At 41.1% G+C, this 26,888-nt stretch overlaps 1 protein-coding gene across 12 annotated transcripts in view; it reads right to left on the reverse strand.

Moving 5' to 3' along the window:
* Positions 1 to 26,888, reverse strand: part of TEX2 (testis expressed 2) — a 64,407-nt gene that overhangs the window by 33,474 nt on the left and 4,045 nt on the right. For 2 of the 12 annotated variants that reach the window (XM_074847257.1, XM_074847255.1), the window contains exon 1: positions 721 to 820. The exons of 1 other annotated variant lie outside the window; for it this stretch is intronic. In XM_074847257.1, coding sequence (XP_074703358.1) covers positions 721 to 805 — 85 coding nt within the window. In that variant the 5' untranslated portion in view covers positions 806 to 820. Of the gene's footprint in view, positions 1 to 720; positions 821 to 5,747; positions 5,773 to 10,462; positions 10,530 to 11,599; positions 11,652 to 13,376; positions 13,388 to 17,237; positions 17,302 to 19,638; positions 19,669 to 20,768; positions 20,989 to 21,308; positions 21,443 to 26,888 lie in introns of those variants that run through there. 9 more of the 12 variants (XM_074847264.1, XM_074847256.1, XM_074847263.1 and 6 more) reach the window with 9 other exon arrangements.

The raw sequence follows: 26,888 nt of genomic DNA on the forward strand, positions 1-26,888 counted from the left end.
CTCTAACATTTTGTGCCAGTTGAGAAATTGCAAGACTAGCAAACCAAAATCTGTAAGTACAAAAACCCCTACACATTGTCCAGGTCACTGAGCCATTTATACACTATACACTAAGGAAGGAAAAAGCAAAACAACAACCAAAAAGCCACTACACAGGAGCTGCACTTGCACACGATGTTGTTGGTATCAGCCTGAAATGTCAGACCTTTTCTCTTCTCCCCATTTGGCACTAACTTTGTAACAGTAATCTAGCCACACAGGAGAAAAATATTGACTGGCTCTACCCCCAAATAACATTTCTAGTGTGTTATTTTTGATCAGCTAGAAATTCATGGGTTTGGTTAGCTCTTTAGCACACTATGTTTACACTGCACCGTTAATTACCTTGTGTTTAAACACCAGTTGCCATGTTGTGCTAATGCAGTGCTAATTACCTGAAACAGATGAAGTTTACTTGCACACACCAAATGTACTGAAAAAAGATTTTACTGCTTACTGAACAAGCAAGATTTTTTTTTTTTACATCATGATTAACTAGTTAACACAGAAAGGAAGGAAATTCCTGATTAGCCAATATTTGCCTACCCTTAAACATATTACTATACCATGAATTATGTCTTATAAAAGCACATTCTTAAATCAGCACTATCAACAGGGCCACAGCAGAATATTACCATAATCCAACTGCTTGCAATTTGGCATCCTCAGCCCATGACTTACAAGATAAGTCTGTAGTATCCAATGCCTTCAACATCTGGTCCAACTGATATTTCAGTTGAGGGGACTGGTTTGCAGCAACAACCATTTCTACCTGGGTAAAGAGCAGTTTTTGGCCACCTTCTATCTTGCTGGAACTTTATAAATCAACCCTGTTTATAGGGTGGTTTTGCTACAAGGCAGTTCATGCTTTTCCCAAGCACAGGCATATCTTGTATCAAATTTTCAAACAATTGGTACATTAAAAACCAGTGTACAACACAGGAGAAATACCGTCATGCTATTTACTTGAGAGCACGTGTGTTTTGGCCAACAGCAGGTATTTCATTACAGGCATTCTGACTATCAATTGGCATTGCAACAGTAGCACTCTCTCAACATTATTCCAAACTTTTAACAATTCTAACCTCTCTCAGCACACCAGATACCCTACTGAGAGTAATCTCCCATATCCTGTGTCGTGGGGGAGAAATTTTCCCCTGCTCTGGGCAGGCCCATGTTTCCAATCATTCCTGAGCACAATTTCTCTTTTTTATTGCACAGGATTTGGGGTTTTTTCTCAAGTAGATGTTGAGAAGCTTTTCCATAGCTAATACCACAATAACATCCCTGACTTCTACCACTACTGACAGCTCTTTCACTAGGTGTTCGGTTTTAATAACAAAGATATTTCATCAGGTTCTTGAACCATACATTTTTACCCCTTAAATCATTCTAACAGATTCACCACTTCTGATTTCCAGCCATGTTTTCCTCACTCCTTGCTTCCCCTTTTTTCCTATTCCTTAACTCCTCTCTCAGCTGTTTTAAGACCTGGCATTTCCATTTGAAGGGGCACAATTCTGAACCAACTGTTTGCAGATTACAACAATATTTGCAGAAACAGGTTTTCACTGATCCTTCTTTTGAAAGCCACCCTGTCCCCACGTTCTCTGGCTGCCTCTTTAGTGTTTTGGGTTTTTTTCTGTTGTTGATTCTGAATATGTAAGGTATCAGTTTTATTTATGTGGCAGGCAGGCAGGCCTCAATAATAATCTTAGATCCTCAGGCTTCAAATTATTCAAAACATGAATTTTTACCTGGAAGGGAAGGAGGCTGCTTGGAAAATAATTCCCTTCCCCCAAAGGTTTCAACTTTGGATGCTTTTGCAGAGTGAAATGAGAGAGCTGCCAACCAATGACTGTCACTTCTACTTCTTATGCTAAGCCACTGCACCCCCATCACCCACATAACAGCAGTTTATAATCCTCACCTACAGGCGCTGCTTTTAAGGCACTACAACAACAGGGAACAGCAAGCCAGGCAAACAGCGCATGCACACTGCCTGGGAACAGAAAATATTTCTTGCCCAGCCCTTTCCTACCAAGCAGCGAGGCAGCACAGTGCAGGAGCTGAGGATGCTTTTTTACCCAGATGACAACACGTCTCCACCACACCATGATGCACCTGCTGACAAACAGGGACACCCAGGGAGAGGCCAGGTGTTGGGCAGCACTGGGTCAAGTTAGGCCATGACACCTCTTATAAGTGTTGCTACAGTAACATGTGCTCTTACCTATGCCAGGAATGACTAATTGGGAGTGATTATAGAAACAGCCAAGCACCCAAGCAATCTGTCCTTTTGCACAACATCACAAACAGCCTTCTCCAGAACCGGCAAACCCTCTTCCTTTTCCATGCAGTGGAAAAACACACACCCCACCCTTCTTCAGCTTAGCCTCAGAAATCACCTACTTCACAGCACCAAGAAAACACATGGTGCACTGAAGTGCCTATTTTAAACAATCATACTGTCAACTTTATAGATAAAACAAAGCAATTATTTTCACATAAACAATTTAGAAAGTGATTCAACCAACACACAAAGCAGTGAACTAAGAACTGACTTAAAAAACAGGTCAAAGTTGCGTACACCATGCTTAGCTCAATTTAGGCACACTTACTAATTAAGTAAGGGATATTCAGTAGAGCAATTCAATGTTTTTTGTAATCATTCAGTTGGAGAAACAGGACAGATTGGGTAACTAAATTCACACATATTGCAACAGTCAACTATTCCAATCACACTGCTATTACTTAATGTAACATCTACAAAGGGGGAAAGGGTATGCTATATTAGTAAAACGCTTTCATAAAAATCTGCAGCAAGATTCAAAACTTGTCAGAGTATTTTCCCTGCTTGTTGCTACTAAACACAGACCAAAAAAAAAAGCATTTTCCACAAAACAGAAATTCCTTTCCTGTTAAGTCAAGTCTTACAGGTTATTAAAAAGCACTGTAATACTTTCCCCTGTATCTGCCAGTTGCGTCAGAAGAACAAGCGCTAAATGATATTTAGGAAGCCACTAATTTGATTATTGATAATGCCACAATTTGACTTCATGCAGATTGCCATCACTGTTCAAAGGAAAAGATGTTTCTAACTGGTTACATCTCTGCTTTCCCCAATAATCCTTCTGTGCCATCACTCTTTCCAACAGGCACCTCCTGCTTTGGCACACTGTCATCCTCTAGACTGGGGAAAAAAACAGTTGTTCTTCAGGTCTGGTGGGGCTCATTTTTATTATTTTGGGTTACTCAATAGTCATTTCCAAGTGTCAGACTGAAGACAGCTATATGAGTCATACCCTAAATCTATCCTCCATTTGGTAGGAAGTAGAAGTAGTGTATTTGGTTTAGATATCTTTGCAATATCTATGTGGTGTCACAGAAGAGCTACAGAAGATCTTACACAGACAGGACCACCCTAACGCATTAAGCCCTGCTCCCAAACCAGACTAGAAGCATGCTAAATTATTCTCTGTTTGGGAATACCTGCACAAGCCAATGTGATCTGAAATTCATATTTGCTCTCAGAAATTATAAATTCCACTTGATTTACTAGAGACTCAGTATCTTCCTTTCAACACCGAGAGATATGGGAGGACTGTTGCTATTCTTCTATTTATTTAAAATAAATAACAGAGATCTTGGCATCAGACAAAATTCCTTCTCTAAAGAGCTACAAGTCTTAATTTCAGGTCCTTCAAAACAAAGCACACTATTAGTGATCCTTATCATTTACAGTCTTTATTTAAGTGGTTTGAAATAATTGGAAGTTTACATCTCCAATAATCCGTTACCGCTACTTTGCCACAGAAGTAGGCTAGAAATCCAGTTCCCATTTAGCCCAGAATGACCTCACTGAAGCAGAGACCACAGCTACCGGGACATTATCTGTCACGTAAATTTCATCTCATTCATCAGATTTATACTGTAAAAGACAAAAAAGCATACAAAAACCAAATTTCAACATCCCTTCCTATCCCCATTCAGATTTCTAATTATGACAAATTACATTCCCCTGGCATCTCCACGAGTTAATGTATTCCATGGTTAACATCTATTATTCCTTTTACATCCACTAGTCATTACTTTTAAATGAACTACATAGAGAGCATTAGTAATTACTGTCACACAATAGCCCTGTGAAATCTTTGTGTCAGGGATCTAGTTACCCAGCCTGAAGATACTTTAAAGCTCACTTTCCAACAGGAGTAAGAAGGAAGCTTTGCTTCACCTTTCAAGTTCACGCAACTGGATTTGAGATACAGAGCAGGGAAAAGGAGGAACAAAACCCCAATAAAACCTGTTTTAAATCTAAGCACAGAAATGAAAAATTTTATATCAGTATCAAGTACTATTAAAAGAATGTAGTCCAATGTGGTCGACAGAAGTCAACACTAGGATCACAGCCAAAGCAGATGATGCCACCCACTATGGACTAGAATATACACACACAGACCTTCCACAGCACATACCTCTAATAGAGGTCAACCAGGTTATCACAACTAAGTTGGTTAACAGCTAAAATACCTCCATCAGGAGTTCTCTGAGCCTCATTCAAAAAATAAATTTTATTTCTGTGCAAATGATTTTAAGGGACGAATAATCCAAGTTAAATAACCAGCATTTAGGTACACTTAGGGCTACTTCAACGAAAGATCTTAGGCAAGATTTTAAAGTATTGTCAATGAGATGATACTTCTAATGAAAACTATAAACCTATCAGAGATAAATAAGAAGGGTTGTTTAGTGAAGTCTAGGACAGAAAGGTCAAGTAAATTGCAATGGCAAATAAGGAGTCTTCAAAATTACCGGATTTTTTTTTTTTTTTTTTAAGACAGGCGCTGCTAATAAGGTCCTTAATACAAGCTTCTATTTACAATGCTTCAAAAATAATCAAATAAAAATTGTTTAATGTTAGCTAAGCGAGTCTATTCTGTATTAACATTTTCCCCAAAGATCTAAGAAAGGTCAGCTACCACATTAATAATTAACCTTCTATCAGTGAAGGCAGAGAAACCATTCTTTCCTATTCTTCTTCCATGACACATCACTTACACCAAAAACTTCGTAAAGCTGCACTACAGTTTAATTTTGACAAACACAAAAAGCTAAGCAGTTAAAGGATGTCCAGAAACTCAGAAAAATCTAACTTCTCCCTATTTAATTTTTTTCTGAAGACTAAAGTGAAGCATTATTTATAAGAAATTGAACATTTCCCCTAACAGAAGAAATAAAAGAAGTTAGATCTTAAAACAAAACATGCAATAACTCACAGAAGAACAGTAAACAGTGGGTAGAGAAGAATCACTTTATTTTGCTACATATTGTGACATTTATCCTTTTAAAAACAAGAACATATAGAAACACAGAAGCACTAGGAGCTTTCTGCAAAAAGAAGGAATCACTGTTGCAGGACAGGGTCCTCATCCCTCTGGCCCGTAACCTGAAGGTCATGTTCACAGAACAATGCCTCTCTTCTGGACTTCAGAAGCAAGGCACAGTCCCAAAACAACTCGATTCCCACAAAGCAATATGCATCAGCACTAGATTAAGAACAGGGCAGCAGCAAATCTGCTAAAGCGCGAGACAGAAAACTAGCAAAGCACGCCTCTGGTACTTAGCGCAGCGCTTTCGAGCTGCCAGAGCTGGGAGCTGAAGCCTGTCAACACTGAGGCAAGAAGGACTTCTGCAGTTCAACAAACCTGATGTCATGCCTAGACAGAGGTTGCTGCCTTGCCATCGTATCAGCGCAGAACTCTTCAGTTGCTACAGGTCAGATTTTATTTTGCAACAGAACTGATACTCTGAAATTCAAAGGAGAAGCTGGAAGAGGTATGGAGTGAGTATTGGCAACGTTAGCTACAAGTTGAGCCCAGAAACTGGTTCTTAATGTGCAGCTCTTCAAGAGCTCAATATCAGCATAACCTCTGCTGTTTGTTTCCCAAACAACTGCAATACTACTGGTGAAGCTCCCCAATACTCCAAGTATTATACATGTTAGTAAAGCACTGTGAAAAGAACCTTTGTAACAGCAAAAAGTTGCTTTTATCTTACAGTCAACTCAAACTATAATTATGTCTTTTCAGATTACTCACACACTTTCACTAACATATTCTTCTGCTCTTTGCAGTAAATTCAAACTGCACCAGAGTGTAATTTCATGAGAGAACGTTTACTCCCTCTTGGCACAATGAGAATAAAAAGTCTAGCACATCATACTTTCTCCATTCACGTGTTCTCCTCCTATGAACTACTTTATTCTTGTTTCTTTATCACTCATACTTGCAAGCAACAAGTACCATCTTTTCTTTCCAAAACCCTCATGAAACAGTTCAAAGGGACCTTTTACTAGTTCCCTAATTCCCACAACAGAACAAAACAACAAAACAACCACCAAATCCCCCCTCTCCTCCTACGTCACAGATTTTGGAGATTTAGTCATTTCCTGTATCATATATTGCTGTCTTTAAAAAGTATGTTCAAATACTTATTTTTCCAGGTAACAAGTCACTGGCATCAAAATTTTCCCAAAACCTAATTTGGTCTTGAGTGAGAAATGTCCCAGAACAACAAAGGCTTACCAACCTAGATCTGAAACTCCTGAAGTAAGAAATTTAGAAATAAATACATTTAAACCAGAGCATACTCACAGAAAGAGGTAAACTTCTGTCACAGCCAAAAGCCAGTTTTTTTCCACTTTCTTCTAAAACTGCTATACTACCTGACTGAAGCACTCTCTTCAGAGTCACCCTGACAAGCCAAATGGGAGTAAAAAATCCACTGGTCCATTAGCAATCCTGAGCAATAAATATGCAACTGCTGCTTTTGTTCTCTTCTAAAACAGAAGAGAGACTAAATCAGAATTTGCTGGTGCTGTAGAAGTTCAGCATCTCAACAGAAACTGCTTTATTATTAGAGAAATAAAACATCAGAAGTTTAAACATTAAAAATTACATCCTATTGAGAAGGTAAATGGTGAGGTAGAATATAAAACTATGCAACACTGTAACTCTCTCCCTCTTGATCTCAGTGGAAAAAAAAAAGTCAACTCCTCATTAATCTGATGAAAGATTATCTAAAACCTCTGCGGATTAGTCCACAGTTGAAAATGCTGTCCGCATCACTGATTAAATTAAAGGTCACTATAAAATCTTTAGGGGAAATTCTGAGTGACTTATAGAAAAACATGTTTCCAAAACGAAGTAAATTAAGATGCCTTCAATCCTAAATTAAAAAGGCCTTATCAAAATTGTATTACAGGCTCATTTTTCCCCAACAATTCAAATGCACATCAATAGGTAAAAATGCCTACAAGTGAGTGTTCAAGGACTTTACATTTACATTCATTTCACTAACAGAAAGTCAGTCAATATTCACAGCAACTGCAAAGTTAGAACAACCATCATACACCTTCATATGAAAACAGCAGAAATATTAAAAATGAATGTTTGTCCATGTGACGCTAAACACAGATACACTGATGAGCAGCACCAATTAATAATTCAAACTCTAGGTCTCCATATAAAATGTAGTTATGAAAGATCATTAAAAAAAGGAATGGAATCTACAGATTTACAAACCATACCCCATAGGTATCTAAACTGATTATTTTTTTTCCAGTGGATTTTTAATGATTCATCAAATCTCATCTTTCCTATGTACAACCTTCATTTTGATTTCATGTTCTGCAGAGGATTAGCATGCAAGGTGCTTTAAGGCTTTTTTACCTGACAGGGCAAAACATATACACAATCATGGTTTCTTTATGTCTCAGAGATGTTTTCAAAATTAGAGAAGGGGGTATTCTCTGGTTTAACTAAACAAGACTAAAGCATTTAATACTTATTTAGGTTTGGATAAGCATACATCCCTAAAGCAGCAAGGTAATAACTCTTAAAGAGCTACAGAACCACAATAGACCAGTGATGCTACATATGCCAGAAAGGCACAATGGCAGAGCAGGAGGAAGGCAGGGGGTGGTGGGCAGTGCGGGAATGTCTCCACTCAACCTCTCACAGACCCACTCAAGTGGAGTATCTTTGCAACACTTCACGCACTCAATGAGCCCTCTTCTCTACCAGCAAAGTCCTCACAACTTCATATATACAAGTGTCAGCAGGACTTCTTGCCACGCATTGCCACGCACCTGTGAATGTGTCTTTGCACGTGTATTGGGAATGGATGGGTCAATATGCTTCAGCTAAAAGGAACATCTATGTTGTCATCTACAGAAGGTTACTCACTTACACAGATGTCTGCTGGGTTTTTACCAAGGTAGCTTTAGCCAGAAACAGCACGCTATCTCCAGCTCTTCCAATACAGCCAGGTCACTGCTGTTGCCTTTGCAACCACTCTAGACCCTCTGAGAAGCACAAGAAATACAGAATTTCCTATAGAAATGTAGATGACTTCACATGCCTAAAACCTTGGCATGCCCCAGGCACAATGCAGTCATCATCTGAGGATTATCTAGTTTCTGATCTTTCTCATCCTCCAGCTCTGGTGGTACCTTTCCAACTTTTGGATCCCCAGGCAGTTGGCAACAAAACGAAACAAGAACAACTCATCAAAGCAAGGCTACTTTCAGAAAGCTTAAATTGTCTGTGGGAAGGAGGGCTACATCTGCATTTAATACAAATAAAAAAGTATTCATACTTAACTAGAAAGGTAGTTGTACTTAACAAGTGAAAATTAATTAACCTAAAGTACCTGAAGATACATAGCAAGCTATCATTATTAACATAGGGAACTACTGTTAGAGGGCATGTTGATTACATTTATTTCCTTGCATCTCATCTACCCAAGCAAAGCAAAAACTGTCTTTGATAAATGCCGAAAATGCATTCCAGATAGAATAGAACAGGATTTTTCAGAAGTTTTTGCAGGCATAATCCCCAGAAGGTCCAAAGGACAAAAAAGCTTAGGAAAAGGTCAATAAATAGGACTTCATAACATGCAAGTCTTCTCAGATTTGCATGTGATGAGTTTGAGAAGTGGTGGGACAAAAGTAATTCAAAATTAATTCAACCCAGAAGTCAGACTGTTCTGCAAGGTTTCTTAAAAAAATTGTTCCTAGCAGTTAGAGAGGCAGTCTTGCCCATAGCTCTGTGCCAACATTTCACACTACCTGAAAACTGCAAAGGCAAGAAACATAAATCAGCACCATGTGAACAAAAAAGCTCTTCATGATCTTATTTTGGAAGGAAATGGCTTATGGACTAGACTTCCAGACTTCTCCGAAACCCCTGAGCAGGAAATCATGTTATTTTGAGTTGCAGTATTATTAGGAGGGTAAGAAAAATTTTGCTTTGACTTATGTTACTGAAGAGTAGTGTTCACACAGCACTTGGAACAAATAAGATCATACAGAATCACGACCTTCTTAAAATGGCAACAGCAAAGACTGAGAACCAAGTTAAAGCAGCTGAAGAATCACACAACCCATCTTATTCTAGCAACAGGTGCACAGAGATCCTATACTAACAACAGCTTCTATGCTTTAAACTCCTTTAACTTCTAATTCATAGAAGGATCCATAGAAAGTTAACAAAATGTAACGTCAACTCTGAAGAAACCTTTTCCTAAGAATAGCAGCAAAACAAAATGTCAAACTCAGAATTGGTGAGTACCAGACATCTCTCTCTGCTTAAGGCAACGTTCATCTCATTTCATTCAGATTTATGTTCAACTCAAATACCTACAAACTAAAATGCAAAAGTTCAGCAGCACCGTAGCTTTCCAACTAGAGGACACTGTGCAGAGTGATGAGGACAGGACAACATCCAAGATACCAAAATTTTAAAGACTGAAATGGAACTTAGATGGCTCCTAACAACCTGAATTTCTCCCGTGCTAAAGACAAAGTTTTTGGTTTGGGTTTTGTTTTGGTTTTGTTGTTTGTTTTTTTATAAGCAAAACAAACACAAAACCAAACACACAACACAAACACCTCAAAGAGCAAAGATATTAAGTGAGGCTCAACTAAAAACATTAGGACAGACAACCCAGACTTTCCCAGCTTCTCAACTAGGAACACATAAGGGGTCTTTAGGCTTTTTCAGATTGTCAAAAAGGTTCTAGATCCTTGCAACTGCCATACACATTTCCACTGTAGTCTCTCAAAGATTAATTTTGCATTGAAGAGTGGCTTAAGCATTTTATGATTAAAAATACTGGACTATGAGAGAGAAGACACAAGAAAGCCCACTCAAGTGTGCAAGGCTGAAGCAACTATAAAATTCCTAGTCATTCTATTACAGTACAGTAAAATATTTTACAAAATCCACAGAAGTATTAAGGCAAAAGAAGTAGAAGTATGTGGCAAAAGCAACCACATGTATGTTTCCATTTAAATATGCGTTTTTTTTATTTTTCACACAGTATTTGTAACTCTAAATATTTCAAGGTGTAAACTTACTAATTGACAGATGTTGGCAAGCATCTTCCCCAGACTTCGTTATCCAGAACATGAAAGAGGTCCCTGCCAAAGACAGTCACTACTAAAATCAGAGCTACTAGCTTGATTCGCATTCCCCTCCATTTCTTGCATTAGACACAGAAGAGAGCAATAGTTAATGGATCAGTTTAATATATTAAAGTTTTCTGGTGGTTTGGTTTGGGTTGGTTTTTTTTTTTTCTTTTCCTTTTTTCCCCAAGAGTGATTGAGGTAACTCCTATTTCTAAAAGCATTTTAATTGCAACATATGATAGGTCAATTACAGATTGCCTGACCTTAACAGCTGCTTTACAGGCTTGACTCTTACTGAAATCAACTGAGTCAGAAAATTATGAGCACCTCCCAGAACATATTTTTCTAATCCTAATTACTAAGAAACCATGGCAGGTAGATACATGAAAGAAAAACAACTTTGCTAGCAATCTGAATTAACAGGATCATTTTACATAGAAGTAAATATAAAGACACCATATTTCTCATAAGGAAAATCAGTATACTGTGATACCAAAGTGAGGTCCTTACACATCTTATAGCCCTTTTGTTCACACCTTAAGCAACAAGAATATGAGGGGATCCTGCCTACTCTGTTTTTCTCTCTCAAAACGTGGGTACTGTTAGCACACCTAAAAAGCTAATCTGACATGTGAATACTCTCAAAAAAATGTAAACAAAATAAGATTGGGAAGAACACAGTGCTCTCCTTTTCTTCAGCAGCATGGATCTACCCCAACACGGTCTTTTCCTGTGTGAATGAGGCCACAAACATGGAATTAAAAACCTCTCTAAAAGGTTTAAGCTAGTTAACAGTTTTCTGAACTTTTCAGCACTCTTTGAAAAATGTTCTCACTGCCTCTGGTGAAAAGTAGTTTCCAAAGATCAATAATGCAGGAAGCAACACAGACAGCCATTACTCATTCTCTCTCAGCTCAGAAAGCAATTATTTGTTCCTATATGGTATAATTCACTCATATAGCATGCAAACATAGACACAGGTCCTTATCTTAGTGGAAGGTAGACCTCAGGTAGACTAGTATGATGGGACAACATCTGTAAATTAAATCATTCCTCCAGGCCTCATTATTTCAGAGATGCACATACCAAATTCTGATCGGCTACATACGGAGGTGTAAAACATGCACACAGATCTCACTTTTGCAAACATTAATCAATGTAGTTGTCTCCAGGAATTTCATCTGACAACCCCACAGGCTGAAAACAAAAAGGTCAGAAAGTGGGTGTCTCGTGGCAATACATACCCCAATTCCACAATTGCCTGCTGAATTCATAGCACAATATGAAGAAGAGAGGTTAAAAAAGAACTTTTTTTAATGAATTTTTAAGAATCACCCCAGTTCTACTTTAAATTCAAGTAGTATCCATGCACACTCTCTACTGGCATTCTCCTTTACTTCCCTGTAAAAAAGGGCTAAAATCTTCCCTCTCTCATCCTATATTTGCTATTCAATAATCAGGTATTATCAGTGTTATGTTTGTCCAGCAAATGCCTTCAGCACTATAAAAGTTTCTACTATTGCAGACAGAAATAATGTCTATAGCCTCAACTACTTGATAAAACAGGTAAGAACGAATGCATGCCATTGTATGTAGGTTACATTTCGTGCATGCACATGCTCAGAAAGGGAAGTGTCATTAAAGTAGCTTCAGGGAAATGAATTTTAGGTCATCAATTTTAAGGTCTTGATTTGCTGGGAGATAAAAGAACAGCAAAAGCCACCAGATGGATTCAAAAGGGCAAAGGGAAGCAACTGTCTTTGAGCCATATCCTGCCTTGTTCAATTACAGTATTATGCAGGCAATTCTAATTTCAGGCATATGGCAATGTTCTATATACATGCTTAATAAATCCACCATGCATTTGTTTATCAAATAGAGACAAGCATCCATATAAGCTCTGAATTACATGTTAATAAGGTTTTGAGTACACACATACTCCCTCATACATCACCATGCATCAGGGGTGCGGCTGTTTAGTGAGGCTTTTAATTGCTGAGAGAGGTCAAGTCAGAGAAGCCAAGCATGGGTGGCAGCTACAGTTGTCCTCCAGGATAAGGTGACAAAACTGTGATGACTGAAGTGTGAGGAAGCTGCACCCATCCCTAAGGAGCTGTCTCTGCCATGCTATATATAATGGAGGCTTTAGAGACAAGATTGGTTGCTTTTTTGGGAAAACTGAAAAAAACAGTGCAAGTGGCAACCCAGACATGGGATGGAAATCTTTTCACCTCGCATTCATCACCACACTGCGAGACAAGCTCCTCTCTCTCAAATCACGGAACAGCCTCCACACCCCCTCAAAAGTTCTCCTGAACTCCATGAAGGAATCAGAAGTGTGATCCTAACAGACAATGCCTTCTTTAACAGCGTGAGATCTGAATGGATCACACAACTCAGCATTTATTTGGCTTGTGGTATTGGAGGAGAACACCTGACAAGCCACTGCTCACCCCATACCATGTTGTGACTAGAAAGAAATTGCAGGACAGTCAACCCACAGCAGTTGTCATTGGTAAATACACCACTTAAGGCATCTGGATGCAAGAAGCAGATTTTAAAAAAAACATATCCTGAGAAAGTAAAGTACTAAAACAACAGCCATGTGCAGCACAGCCATTTACTCACTTTTATCATTTTAATTGTGAAGTTTTAACTTGATAAAAAGAATAAATATCTAGCTAGAATTTTTTAAATCTGACCAATAAAAATGAAACTGAAAAGTTGTCCCAACTCATCAGAAAAGCAAGGGTTCATAAAATCTGTTCAATACTCCAAAACACCAATCCACATCTCAAAGCCGCATGACAAAATAAGTGGAGATCCATACAACCAAATATTTATGCTCTTAAATACAACACACCTCTAAATGAATCTTTTCAGACACTCTCAGTTTTCTACAACTGCTAGGCACAGATCTTCAGCCTGTCTGTAACCTCTAGACAGTGTTAAGGCATCTTGGAAAACTCAGCCTGATGTCATAAAGGGGATGATAACTGGAATTACAAAACAGGAGATAGTTTGCATACACAGCTGGTCCTTTCTCCATCCACATCTCTTGTTATTCATTAAAATAACATATAAATAGAGTAGTAGCAAATTTTTAAATTTTTTTTTCGCATAAAAATACTTTTGCAAAGTTGTCATGCATTTGTTCAGAAGGTTTATTAAAGACCTGGCAAAGCCTTTATTAACTAGCACATTTTTGAGTTGACAGACATTTAAGATTACCTCCCCCTTAATTCTTCCCCCTTCTCCCAACTAATTTGTTTAATACTTCGAGTCAAGTTGAACAGGAAAAAGTGTGAAAGCGGTTAGATAAAAAGAACTACTACTGAGAAGGTCTTACAAAGATAAGCCTTATCAAACTTCACAGCAGCTACAAACAAGAGAAGAAACGTATGGGTCACTTTCATTTACTACCAAAATACATTTATTTATGCGTTCAACCCCAAACATTACACAAGAGTATTAGGAAAGAAAGTGAATCCCCTCTGGGCAACAGAAATGACAGATACATATTAAGCAAGTAGGACGGAAATACCCAGCTTGGACGGCATCCAGAGCAGAAATCTTCACCTTGCATTGCCCGCTGTGGGGCAGGGAGACGGGAAGAAGAGGTGGGAGGTGACCAACAGGCAGGAGCAGGGGGTATGGGAATTCTATGGGAATTCTGTGACTCAGTTGTGAGAGTATCATTCCCGGCCTCAGCTAGAGGATGCTCTTGGAAACCTGGCTGAGCTCCCCACAGGCACGTTCTCAATACTCAGAAGTTTCAGAAGAGAAGGTAATACAACATACTGCAACTAGAAGCCAGGAGACCAAGACAGCCAAACTTAGATGACAACTTTCACTGTCTGCTGTTAGTATCATATGTTAAGCAATATTTCTTAACCAAGATACCACAATCACAAGAGTGTGAGCATGACTATCTCCCTTCCTTTCAAAGGAGCCTTATTCTTTGAGTCTGTCTGGGCTCATAAATGAGACATTTTTATTTCCTCAGTCTTAATCCCAACTTCCAGTGAAACAAAATTATTTTTGCAGCTATTTAATTTTAGATCAGAACTTCAATGCAGTTCATGACAGGTATCTACATTTCAGTCCTCTGCTTTGAAATTCGCAGTATCAAATGATATAGTAGCTTGGTTTGTGCTTATATTTTTGCAATAGAAGTAGACACAAAACACATGAAATCCAGAGTAAGATCTAAAGTCTTAACAGCTCTCAGTCCTCTGCATAAGCTACTAAAACCCAATACAGCAATTTTTCAGACTCAAACAGATCCTTTAGAAGAGCACACCTACTCCTGAATATGCATTTTCATACTCTTTTTTAAGAGATCCTTGAGAGCTTGACTATCCCATCTTCTCACAGCTTTAGGACAATCCTGCATTGACAGGATAAGTGGCCCAGGACATGCAATACATTCACCAGCACTAAGGGACATTCTTCTGCAATGCTCCTGTCATCCAACACCAGTGGGGTCAGAGAGCATAACAGTTTATAAACCACAGAGACACTAGGTAATGAATATTAAAGCCCAGTTCATACAACAATTCATTTGTGCTAGCCTCCTGGCCTTTATGGAAAAACACCACTGTTTACTATGTTTTATTGATCTTCTGTTATCCTTTGTCCATCAGTCGTCTTGTCTTTTAGAACACTAACTTAACTACTGTGCTATAAATCGATTTGGACTTTGCACAGCAGAATAACACACCTTGCTGTTTGGAAAGGAGAGAGTTAAAACAAATAGGAGAGAAAGACAATGAACAGAGAGCTAGGAATTCTGAGAAGCAGGAAGGCAAGACAGGCAAGATCAGAGAATAAACCCTTTTTTTACCATTATATTCTCATGTCTCTGCAATGACAGTAACCGTCGGCTTTGTCAGAGACAACAATTCTGAGTACCCAGAGAATAAAGATGACTGGTAAATAACTTGACACCTTAGAATCTCTCTTCTCACAGGGGGTGAAGCAGGAAGAAAAGACACCTGCAAAACTTACAGAGATTACTGCACACTGCAGATATTTCAGCCACTCTAACCTACTCTTGTCAAAACTTGCTCCTCGGCTTCCTCTCTCCCAGGATTTCCAACAGAGGCAGGACTGGCCTTGGCTAACGAGGGAAGTTTTTAAGCAGCTCCTCTCAGATGCCTTAATTGAGCAATTTCAACTTAAGGCACTTGCTTTTTATTTTCCAGATCTGGTCATCACTCCATTAAAGGAAATGGTGATACTTCTGGTAATCAGGTCTTAAAAGGGATACCTCCATAGCCCTGGGGATCCAAAATAATTTGTTACTGTAACAGCACTGCTCCACGGCAAGAAACTACAGAGAAAGCAGACAGCACAGGAACAAATATAGGCAAATACTACATTACAGGACTAGTCTGATTGCAAGTCTTACACTACATTGGGCATATTGTTACTATGCTTGCCAAAGAGAGGGAATTTTGCTCTGTAAGCATGCTCAAAACTCATGAAACTAAGTTAGCATACAGCAGTCTCCAGTGCAAAATTACTCCAATAAATGACTTGCGTGAAAGAACCTAATATCACCTTAGAAGACTTAAAATTTCATTTGCCAAGTAGGCACTTTCAGACCTACACTATGCAAAGCTTGGCCCAAATCCAGGCAACTCCATGCACTTCCAGTTCTTCTGAAGAAGAGGATACTTAAGTGCTAACTCTGCAGGTGGTTAAATCTCAGTCCTCACGATGCTCCCCAGCAAACTGCCACACAGAGGTTAAGGCCATTAAATGTTAAATGTTCCTAGCCAACAGGCAGTCTTCGTGTTTTGTTGCCTTAGGTTGGAAATAGAATCTTGACCAATAATTATTAACTTTCTGCCTTCAAACTTCTGGGCTTGCCACATTAACAGAAGCTTAAAAAAAAGTTAATCTGTCCAAGAACAGACAAATTCACAATTCTGACAAGAATTCTGCCTCCCCTACAGACCTGCGCAATAGAGGCATGAAGCAACAATAGAAAACACTTAGAAATAGTGAAGCAACAATAGAAAATACTTATACAACTGTCTCCATGCCACAAATTTCACCAGTTTCTCAAAAATACAACACCCAGAGAGGAAATAGCATTATCTCAGACAGCACGAGCCATCAGTGAAAAGATCCCAAGCATGAAGAAGCCTTGCAGACCTGGAGTTTGTGCACTACTTCCCACTGGTCAAGTCTCAGAAGAGTTCTCCAGAGGACCTCTTTAAAAAATATAATAAAAAAAATATTCCTGCCTAACCTAGTTGAGCAATCTCATTTTTCCTCCTCTCCTTCATACTCCTTCCTTCTCTCAACACTAATGCTTAATCCCACAGCGTACAGTTGTTTGCTTATTTCTCAGAACATGGATCCAGCCTTTCACTCAGAAGAAACAGCACAAGATGTCCATGCCTGCACATCAAGATGGTTTGAGAACTATGAAGCTGAACCACTCTGCTTGCTGTACTCCTTTCTCCCACCACACCGAGCAATTCATTCTCCTAAACACCAGCATTAAAGGACTTGTATATGGCATACTACCTGACAAATCTCTATCGTAAAACAAAAGAGATGAACATGGAACTAAGTTCATTAAATACCCTATTTTAACAGCACAGTGTACTAGGAAGCACAGAACACACAGCATTTTCTATCTTCAAAGTACACTGCTAAAACTCAGAACTAAAAGACCATACAAGATCTTTCTTTACAGAATACGTACTCCTCTTGAAGAGCTGATTAACTCTGTTTCTGTAAATCCACAGATGGGATGCTTGAGTAGATACCTAAGGATACAAACACCTATGTCAAGGCCTCACACATACATAATGAAGGCTAATGCTATCTTCTGAACAACATACTTCAAGAGAATTAGTTCACATAAGTACCACTTTTCTCATATGAAGACTGCTTTTGCAATACGTTGTTGTGAATGTGGTAATTTTCATATAAAACTGCAGACTGTATTTTCTTAACAAAACTTTGGTGAGCCAGACCCAGTACAGCTACAAAAAGCTATAGCTGTAAGAGCTGCCGATGTCACAGGGCGAGACTACTCACTGGGAGCAAGCCTCCATGTCAGCTTAGCTTTGTAAAACTCAGAGTTTAAAAGAGCTGAAAAACATTAATAATCAAAGAGGCACTTAGAATAAAACTTTTTTCTGCACACAAAAACTAGTGGAGAATTAAACTGCAGGAATCAAGCCTAAGAAAAATCTTGAACTGCTCTCCATCAAATTCTCTTTTAAGTCTCTCCTTTGTCATGATGCCCTAAAAAAGCTTAATAATTGTATTATTAATGTGCTGAAATCATTGTCTGTTCATATTGTCTCACCATTTCCTTCATTTAGTCATCTGTTGTCTCTTGAAATATAAGCTCTTTAGACAAGAGAGCATCTTTGCAATCATTGTACAGCACACTGGAAAATGCAAAGTGTTTCATGAATACGGTTCCTATACGTCACGTGCCAGTGCAAAAAAAGTTGTTTTCCCCAGAAACATAACAAAGTTTAAAAATACAATGAACGACTTACTTGCTTATTACCTGGAATTTTAAAATCTGACAAATGTGTTGCCCTACAAGTAGCCTGGGAGATACTTTTATGCTTGTCATTTCTCCTCTATAACTGCTGTAGAATCACAAGATAATTTATGTTGAAAGAGACCTCTGGACCTAGTCTGGTGCAACCTCTTGCTAAAAACAGAGTCAACTTCTAGCCTTCTATCAAGGAGAGGGCACCAGGAATAAGGTCAGTTGCATGCAGCGTTGCAAGTTTGGTTCTGACCGTCAGAGATCTTGGGCCATCAATGCGAGAGGGTCTATCAAAGTTCAGGCAACTCTGTATGGAAGGTTTTCTTTGAACAGGTCTCTCGCTACCTAGCAGGCACAAAGCCAACACTGCCCTAACTCCCTCATTGGCCCCTTAAGTGCTGCATTCTTCAGCTGTCCTGACACCCGGTATTGTTCACTGTTCTACCATCCTCCACCTTGAAATCGCAGCACATCCTTTCTAGTGTCCACTTTACATTACCTGGAGTAAGAAAAGTCATTGCTCATCCCCATTATTGGGAACATGTGACATCCTTATGCACTTCCAGAATTTGTTTCTACTCCAAATACATTACATTTCTAATACCAAGTACACACTGATGAAGGCTCACAGTATTAACTCTTATCTTTATTTCTCTAATCTCTAAGCCTACATTATGCTCTTATTTTCCAACATACATTGTCATCTGATTGTTTCATTTAGGGCAGTAAGGGCTTCTAGAACACGATGCCTTTATTCAAGGGTAAGCATTTTAGAGTACACTGAATTAACATTACTACTTACTGTGGACATCTGATACCACAATTCCTAGCTTACCAAAGGAAAAGAATAAAAATTCAGAGATCTGAGGGACTTTTCCAAGCTCCAAGACTGTGTTTAAGACCAGAATTTACTTACGCTCCTCCTCATTCTTTTGAAACCTACAATTTATCCTAATAAATGGCCTTTATTTTTCTTCAGCTCCTGGGCAGGTACCAGTTACCCTCTGCGCACTCAGCACCACAATTTACTCATCCCATGGGCTGTACAGGCTAAAGCCTGGTCTTTGATGTCACACAGAGAACCAGACAGGGGAACAACAGCACATGAAACATACCCTTATGTATGTTCACTGCCATGCTTGTGACTGCTCACCTGCACATTCACACAATATAAGGTTGGTGGCCTACAAGAGAAATCTTCTGATTTCATCTAATGGATTTGGTTGAGTTCGCACAGAAAGGTGAGGTTAGAGCAGCACAATCCCCAAATCTATCAAGTAAGCAGCTGTTTGAACACAACAAGGCATCTTCAGTCCTCTAGCTACATGATTTTAAATTCATTTCAGTTACAATAACCTTTTATTTACTAGATAAGTTTCTCTATCTCCCATTACTTTGTTTACACATCTACCGCAACAGGGATATTACTGGTGTTATACATTGTCCCGGTTTCCTGCTCCACATTCTTTACTTTGTAAAACAGCTGTCTTAGAAGTTCTTTAGTTAGAAACAACTAAGCATTTGCTATTAATATTTGAAACTACTAAGTGTTGTTTTCATGCAAAAATAAGTATTCCATTAATATATGTACTTTACTGGGCTGCATCCTTCCTCAAGTTGTCACTTGGGATTTCATTAACTTATTTCCTTTCCTGAAATAAAAGCAATATAGGTCATTTAAAGAAGTTCTTTGCATAGACCAAAATCAAAGTTCAAAAGCGAAGTACTCAGCTTACCAATACAATTCACAGCGGATACCATACCCCAGAAGAGTCCAGTATAAGATGTCTCTGAGCAAAGAGTTACCTTTTCGGTCTTTTGTTCAAGAGAGAAAGCGCCTTACCCTGCCCCTGCCTTAGAATCGCTACCTCAAACCTCAGCACCTGCTGGGAGTATTACTGTGCCACCCACAATAGAGCAGCTTGTTGGATCAGCTTTGCAATCAATCAAAACAGTAACCTCTCATATACCATAAAAGAACATGATGTCAGAGTTTAAAAGTTAATTCTAACATCAAAAACATTAGTTCACTTCCTTTTGCTTAAGTTAAAGTACTTTTACCTCTAATTTAGCACATACTCAATTCAGAGAAAATTGAAATGGGGTACTCACACTGCCTGAGTTTTATTCGGAGTTTAGGAATATGAAGTTATTTTAAATTTTTTTAAAAAGTGCTACAGCTTCTTGTAAAAAAATACGCCCCTGAGACTGTGAGTCTGCCTTGTTTTTCCCCGAGTTATGCAGGCAAGATCATCTTGAAAGAAGAGTTGTGTGAAGACTGAGGAGTATGACAAAGCATCTTAACAGAAGGTAATCTTACATCACTGAAGTCTCATGCTGATTTATCTTACAGTTACAATACTAAAGTTACATACAAAAGTTTAAATTAAACTCGGCTGTATACTTAACTCCCTTAAATTATGGGCAGGAGTGCCTTAAGACATTTCCTGACAGATACAAATCACCAAGAAGTTGAGCACAGACGTTCAGAAGGAACTTTAGCACATGCTGAAGAGACACAGTAAACAGATTTAGACACTGAACTGCAATAGAAAGGTAAAATACAAATGACACTGAGAATTAAAAGAGAAGCAGAAACTAAGAGCCGACACCTAGGACAACAGAGACGGAAACAATTTTAGGAGACAGAACACCTCTCGCCTTTGATACTAAAAGCCAACTGGAAATCCTCCCCCCAGTTCCAGCAAGAATAAACGTTACCGCTGTTTCCTCCGCTGCTTGTTTTTAAGGGATCACTTCTACTTCAGCAGTGCTCCTGCCAAACTGCATACCCGACTTCAGCCAAACCTTTATCTCAGTTACACTGATGGAAGGAGGAAGTAACTCCATCCCGCCGAGCCAAATACACCCTGCAGCCAGCCCCGCCGGCCCAGGCACGGCTCACCCGGCGGCAGCCGCCCCGCAGCCCCCGGGGTCCCCGCGGGCCGGCCCGACAGCAGCGCCCGCCGGCCCCTCACGGCCGCCATCAGCCCCCGGCCGGCCCTCGGGGCGCCCCGGGAGCCGCCTCCCGCCCTCCCCGCCCTAGGCCCGGCCCGGCCCGCCTCCGCCTCCCTCCGCCGCCGGACGCCCCTTTCCTGCCGGCCCCCAGCACCCGCCGAGACCGGCGGAGCCCGCCCGGCTCCCGCGCCTCACGCCGGGCGCTGCGGCGGCGCTTCCCGCCCCGGCGGGTGCGGCGAGGAAGGCGGGCGCTGCCCGGAGCGGGCCGAGGCGGCGCGGCGGGGCCCGCCCTGCCTCGCTCACCTTACCCGCGGCTCATGGCACTGCCCGGCGCGGCCCCGGCGTCCCCCGGCCCGCGCCTCCAGCGCCGCGCCGGGCGGCAGCAGGGGGAGGAGAGGCGGCGGGGCTGCCCGGCGCCGCCAATCCGGGCCCCGCGGTGGGCCGGGCCTGCCCGAGCCGCCGCAGCGCCGGCCGGAGGGGCGGGGCGGGGCGCGGGCCCGTCGCGGGCGGGGTGAGGCGGGCCGAGGCCTGGCCGGGCGCGGGGGAACGGCGGCGGGAGCGGGGCAGGGAGGGGACGGCCGGGGGGGTCGCCCCGGGAGGGAGGAAGCGCCCCTTCCCCTCAGGCGGGCCGCCGCTGCCAAAGTTTCAGGCAGCCGTTAAGAGGTGACGCAAGGAAACGCCTCCCCAAAACGAGGAGCCCCTCGGGGAGACAGCGGCCGGCACAGCGACTGGGAAATCCCGTCCTCGCCCGGTCACTTGGAGAACCGGAGCCCCGGTGGAAACGGGGGTGGGTTTGCGGGGCCGTGGACAGCGCGGGCCGTGCTCCGCCGCCGGTGGTGGTGTTAAACCGCCGCGTTCCGGGGTTCTGTGCTGACCACATTTACAAGCAGCCAGTTCCAGGAAACGCTGCGTTTGGTTGGGGTTTGTCTTGTCAACTCTTGTGTATTGGTTTTGCAGGTAAATGTTTGCTGCTGTCATCTCTGAGTAAATCGTTTCGTAGAAGGAGCTGCTGCCTGCAGGAAATGTAGGTGCAAGCACACAAAATAAAGCACTTTGGTATCGAGACCTACACAAATGGCCAAAAACCAGCTGTTACCCAAACAGCTAGGCAGTTAACCTAGGAAACATACTGTGTCGGAGGTCGTTTTATTTACTCTTCATATTTCCCAATTTGAAGCAGACTGAGAAAAATCAGTTAAAAGGTTGTATTCTCAGTAACGTCTCATGCAATACATTACAGCCTTACCAATGCTTTCACCCCTCGCTTAATTGCTCTTGCTTCTGAAGACAGCTAATAATGAGATTACAACATCTACACTGGGTCACACTGATGTCAGCCTTAGCTACCCAGGTTTCTTTAGCTACCCCATGCATTAGTTTAGCTGTGTCAGTTCACTTCTCTTTGCATCAACAATTTCTGTTTGAATTAAAACACGAAGAATCCTACGAGATCTTTCAGACTCTCCTTATTTCATACCAGTGTTCAAATTTATGATGCTTTATGAGTGATAAGGCAAGTTATTTACTAGTCAACATTTAGTGGGATATGTGAGCAGAATTCATATTGCTCCAAACTAGCTAACGCAAGGAGTTAAATATACAATATTAATTTTCAAATAGTTTACTATCTGATCTACGGCTGTAGCTCAGCCAAGGTTTGGGGTCCTGTTACACTAGGCATTATATATACGGTAGGTAGTAGGTTTTGCAGTGTAGTTCAAAAGTAGGTGCAGGTAGCACTCATCCTGCTTTTCTGTTTACATTCCGGGGATAGTTCAGTGCTCGGGGAAGTGAATTATCACCAGGCATCTTTGAGTTCTTTAAGTCTCTTAGTAGCTGTTTTTAAAACCAGGATTCCTGCATGTAACTGTAAAACCAGAGGTACCAGGAGTGCTCAGCACCTGGAAAAATTTGCTTCAGTGTGGAAAGGACTGAGCTCATCAAATGGAGGGCCAGATCCTTCAAGCTGTTGGATGTCCGAGCAGTAAACTCAGCAGTCTTAAGTCTCCCTGAGTTGAAGGAACCCAGCAAAAGACTGCATTGTGTGAGCATCACTGCATCACCTTTATTCGTTCTGCAGTCTTTTTTAAATTAAAAAGACAACATTATATTTTAAATATACGTACAAGTGTATACAATCATCTAGGACAGGTTTCTTTTCATAGCCATCATTGTATATAGGCAGACCTTTGAAACATTATACAAAGCTGATGTTAATGTTTCCAAAGTCTGAAGATAAGATAATGGTTGTTTCTTAACAACAGGTTTTCCCTGCAGGTACAGAGACTATGGCTGAAACTATTACTGACAGGTTGGTTTTAGCTGAGTGAAACTATAAACAATTCACTAGAATTTCCAAAGCTTTTTCTGCCCTCTATTTGCACCCAGCTTAGGCAACATATGGCCTAAAAGACCTGACCTCAAGAGAAATATTTTTGCACCTGAAATCAGGTGCTCAGAAGAGGCTTCTTCCACAGAGTGATACATGCTGAGCAAAGGCTGGAGCCAGCCACTGGGAAAAACTAGGCACAAGCTGTGTCTGACCAGGTTACCTGCCTCTGCGCTTCATAGTGTATATGGCCCCTTAGGAATCCTCTTCTAAAGGCAAGTCCCGGTCAGATGGAAGAGGGGAAAAAGGACAAATCTCTGAATTTTTGAACCATTCAGTGCTGTAAGAGTAAATCCTTTTGTTGGATAATTTATATTCCACCCATCCTACAAAAAGACAAGAGAATAAAGTAATGCTTACTATTTTTAATATTTCGGTATCCTGTGTATAAATATGACATCATTCTGAGAAACAACAGGCCTGCAGGTTCTAGAAATAGGTATCTATAGCCAGGAGCTGCTTTTGAAAAAAATTACTTCAATCTTTTGGAATATGTGAGGGAGACATTTAAATGCCTTTTAAAAGCAGTGCTTGAGCAGGCTGTAAAATAAGTAATATTTATCTCCCAGAGCTACTGTGAGGCTCAGTTCATTTCTCTATAATGTCCCATCAGAATTTCACAGCTCAGGACATTTTAAAGCTTGTACTTTTGTGAGAAAAGAATATTACATGAGATTTGGGTTTCCACATGGTTTTCACAAATCTCTCATTGCCATCAGATCTCCTGGGGAAGACCTGAGAACTGCAGGAGAGGCTTGCTCGCAATTTTATGCTGAGAAGCTTTAAAACGAATGAGGCAGCAGCTGTGCCTGAACATGTGAATCCTGGCGTACATGGTTTATTTGTATGTGTGAGAACAGCTTTACTGTTATTTTGTTTGTTTGTTATCCGTACAATATTAAACACAATGGAAAGAGGCTTAGCACAGAAAAAACAAACAGGCCCCCCCAGCCCACTCAATGTGTACAGCAACCCAGCAAGCACTTGCAAGGCCAAGGCTTCCCAGTAGGCTTCAGCTGGTTCTGACTATGGGTACGGAGAAGAGCATGAGCTTCCCGAATGCCACGCTCCGTCCACAGTGCTTGTGTGCCTATCTCCTGCTTCTCAAACACTGAAACGATAGCATCCTCAGCTCTTCCCAATTCCCTCCCTGCCTAATGGCTTCACTGTTGCCTGTGGACCTGAACTCTCTAAGTTGCAAATCTGCCCACCTTGGCCTCCAACCCACCGATCCCAGCCTCCGAGCAGCAGTGCTGCTGCCTGGCTTTTTGCTGGCACAGAGGAGCACAGCCAGGTCACGTCCTCCTCCAAGAGCCTCCCCAGGCAGCTCTCCCAGCCTTGCTCCAGCTCTGCTTCTGAAATTCCCCAGGGACCTGCAGACACTCTGAGCTCTTGTTGCTTCCTGTGCACATCAAGTCCTTGCACACACTCAGAGAAGACACATTTTCAGAGCCAGAGGAGGTTCTAACTTCCACCTATCTCCCTGCAACTGTGGGCTGATGTACTGGTAGAAGGGCAACAACAAAGACCTCTCTCATGGCTGCCAGGAGGTCAAGTGGATTCACAGGACAGGCTAACACAAGGTCAGAGGGGCATGCAGATCTAGAACCGTGCTGCTGAGGTGATGCCCACAAGCAGACCTGTTCCCAAGGAAGGTGCTTTGCAGTGCAGCCTAGGTCAAACACTTTGAATGCTGTGAATTTGCACTGGTTTCTCTCAGGCCTTCAAAACCTTCTTGATGCTTCTCACATAGGCTAATCTCCCCCCCTGACACTGAATCCAGACAGGGAAAATGGCTGGTGCATACCTATAGCAGTGATGCCATCCATCTCTGGGGAAGAGGTGAGTCCATGTGCTGTGCAGAATAGCCACGTGCATACTGCCAAAGTCACATGAAGGTTGCAGGAGCTGGTATCTGTATTTCAGTGTACCTGGCAAATGCACAAAACTCTAAAAGCCTGAAATTTGATCTGCACATGATGGAGAAGTCAATACCCCTCCCTCCGCAGAGACCTTTGTGAGTTAGAATATATGCTGTCTGAGTGCTGGAGTACTTCAGAGTGCAACTGTGACAAAATACAAAGCTGGGGGACGGTATAGGGGATACAGTGGCACTATTCTACATTTTGTCTGCGCAGGCATTACTCCAGAAGTCCTTGACAATAATATCAGATGCTACAGACAATTTTCTATTAATCAGGAAACGCAAAGCACAAAATAAACAGCGTGTGTCCTGACCTTTTAGCTGCCAAATCATTCACCTATTTTAACTCTACAAGTAAATTTAGTACTCCTGATACAGAACAGCTGAAGCTACATATTTAAACCAGGCACATACACTGCAACTTTTCCAAATGCACAGCTCTACCACAGGAACCTTAACACCAGCCAGCAGTACTCTTCTACTCTTGCCTGGACAGAGGCTACGGTTCTACACTTATGTGCTTAATTTAAATGGTTAGTAAAGGGAAAAGAGCACTGACTATAGACTAGAGATGAACAGCAACCTTCAGATCCAGAACTCCAAATCAATTGTCCAATATTCAGGAGGAGCTGGGCCCATAATGTTTTTTGCGGGGGGAGAAGCAGAACATATGGTCAGGTCATCTATGATGATTTTATTGTCCCTTGTCTTCACAGGGAAAGTCAGAAAAATTAATCTGAATTAATGACAAGTGTGACTTGAAAGTGGTTAGGTAAGTTACACTGGAGTCCTGTATGAGTGCTGTTACTCAGAATTAAAGTGGCATTCATTTGATTTAGCTTTCTTCAGTTTCAGAGTGAATTACACTAAATCAGATTAATGCCACTTAATTCTGAATATGAATATCTGCATAGGGTTTAATAGAATTTAACTAATCTATTTTAAAAGATAATTCAGGTAAGGTTTCCTGAGTGGCCCCTTCGAGGAAAGACTCACATCAATAGACTTAATGGGAATTGTTCCTGGATTGTGTTGGCGTGAGGTCAGAACATCAACACTATCATAAAAATAGCGACATCTTGCTCAAACGTCTTTGTTCTGAGAGCAGTAACATCTGATCCGGAGCTGAATGTATAACTGGTAAAATGGAATCAGAAATGGCAGCATGAAGTGAATCCTTAGTTACCACAGAGGGATAAAACACTGAAGAGACTTTGGTTTCTCCAGCTGAGATAGAGAACTGGCATAGATGGACCCCTGGGCAGGGCATTTCTCATGTTCTGAAGGTGTAAACATCATTGTGGCCCATATCCACGTAATGTAGAACAAACCCAAATGTCCATGTCAGTCAGTCCAGCATTTTGGAATAAAATAGGGGTGAGATCTTCTTTTAAATGGGGCAAGTTAGAGACTGAGCTTTGCTGAGGAGATTGGGCTTAAACAATGAGAACACGAAAGTGCAGTTATGTCCCGGAACAAACAAGAGCACGGCTTTGAAACCAAACACAGGACTGCTATTTTCCCATGTTAAAGAACTGCCTCTGACAGAGCATTCAGTACTTGTCCATTC

Source organism: Strix aluco, chromosome 21 (assembly GCF_031877795.1).
Source record: "Strix aluco isolate bStrAlu1 chromosome 21, bStrAlu1.hap1, whole genome shotgun sequence".
NCBI classification, from domain to species: domain Eukaryota; kingdom Metazoa; phylum Chordata; class Aves; order Strigiformes; family Strigidae; genus Strix; species Strix aluco.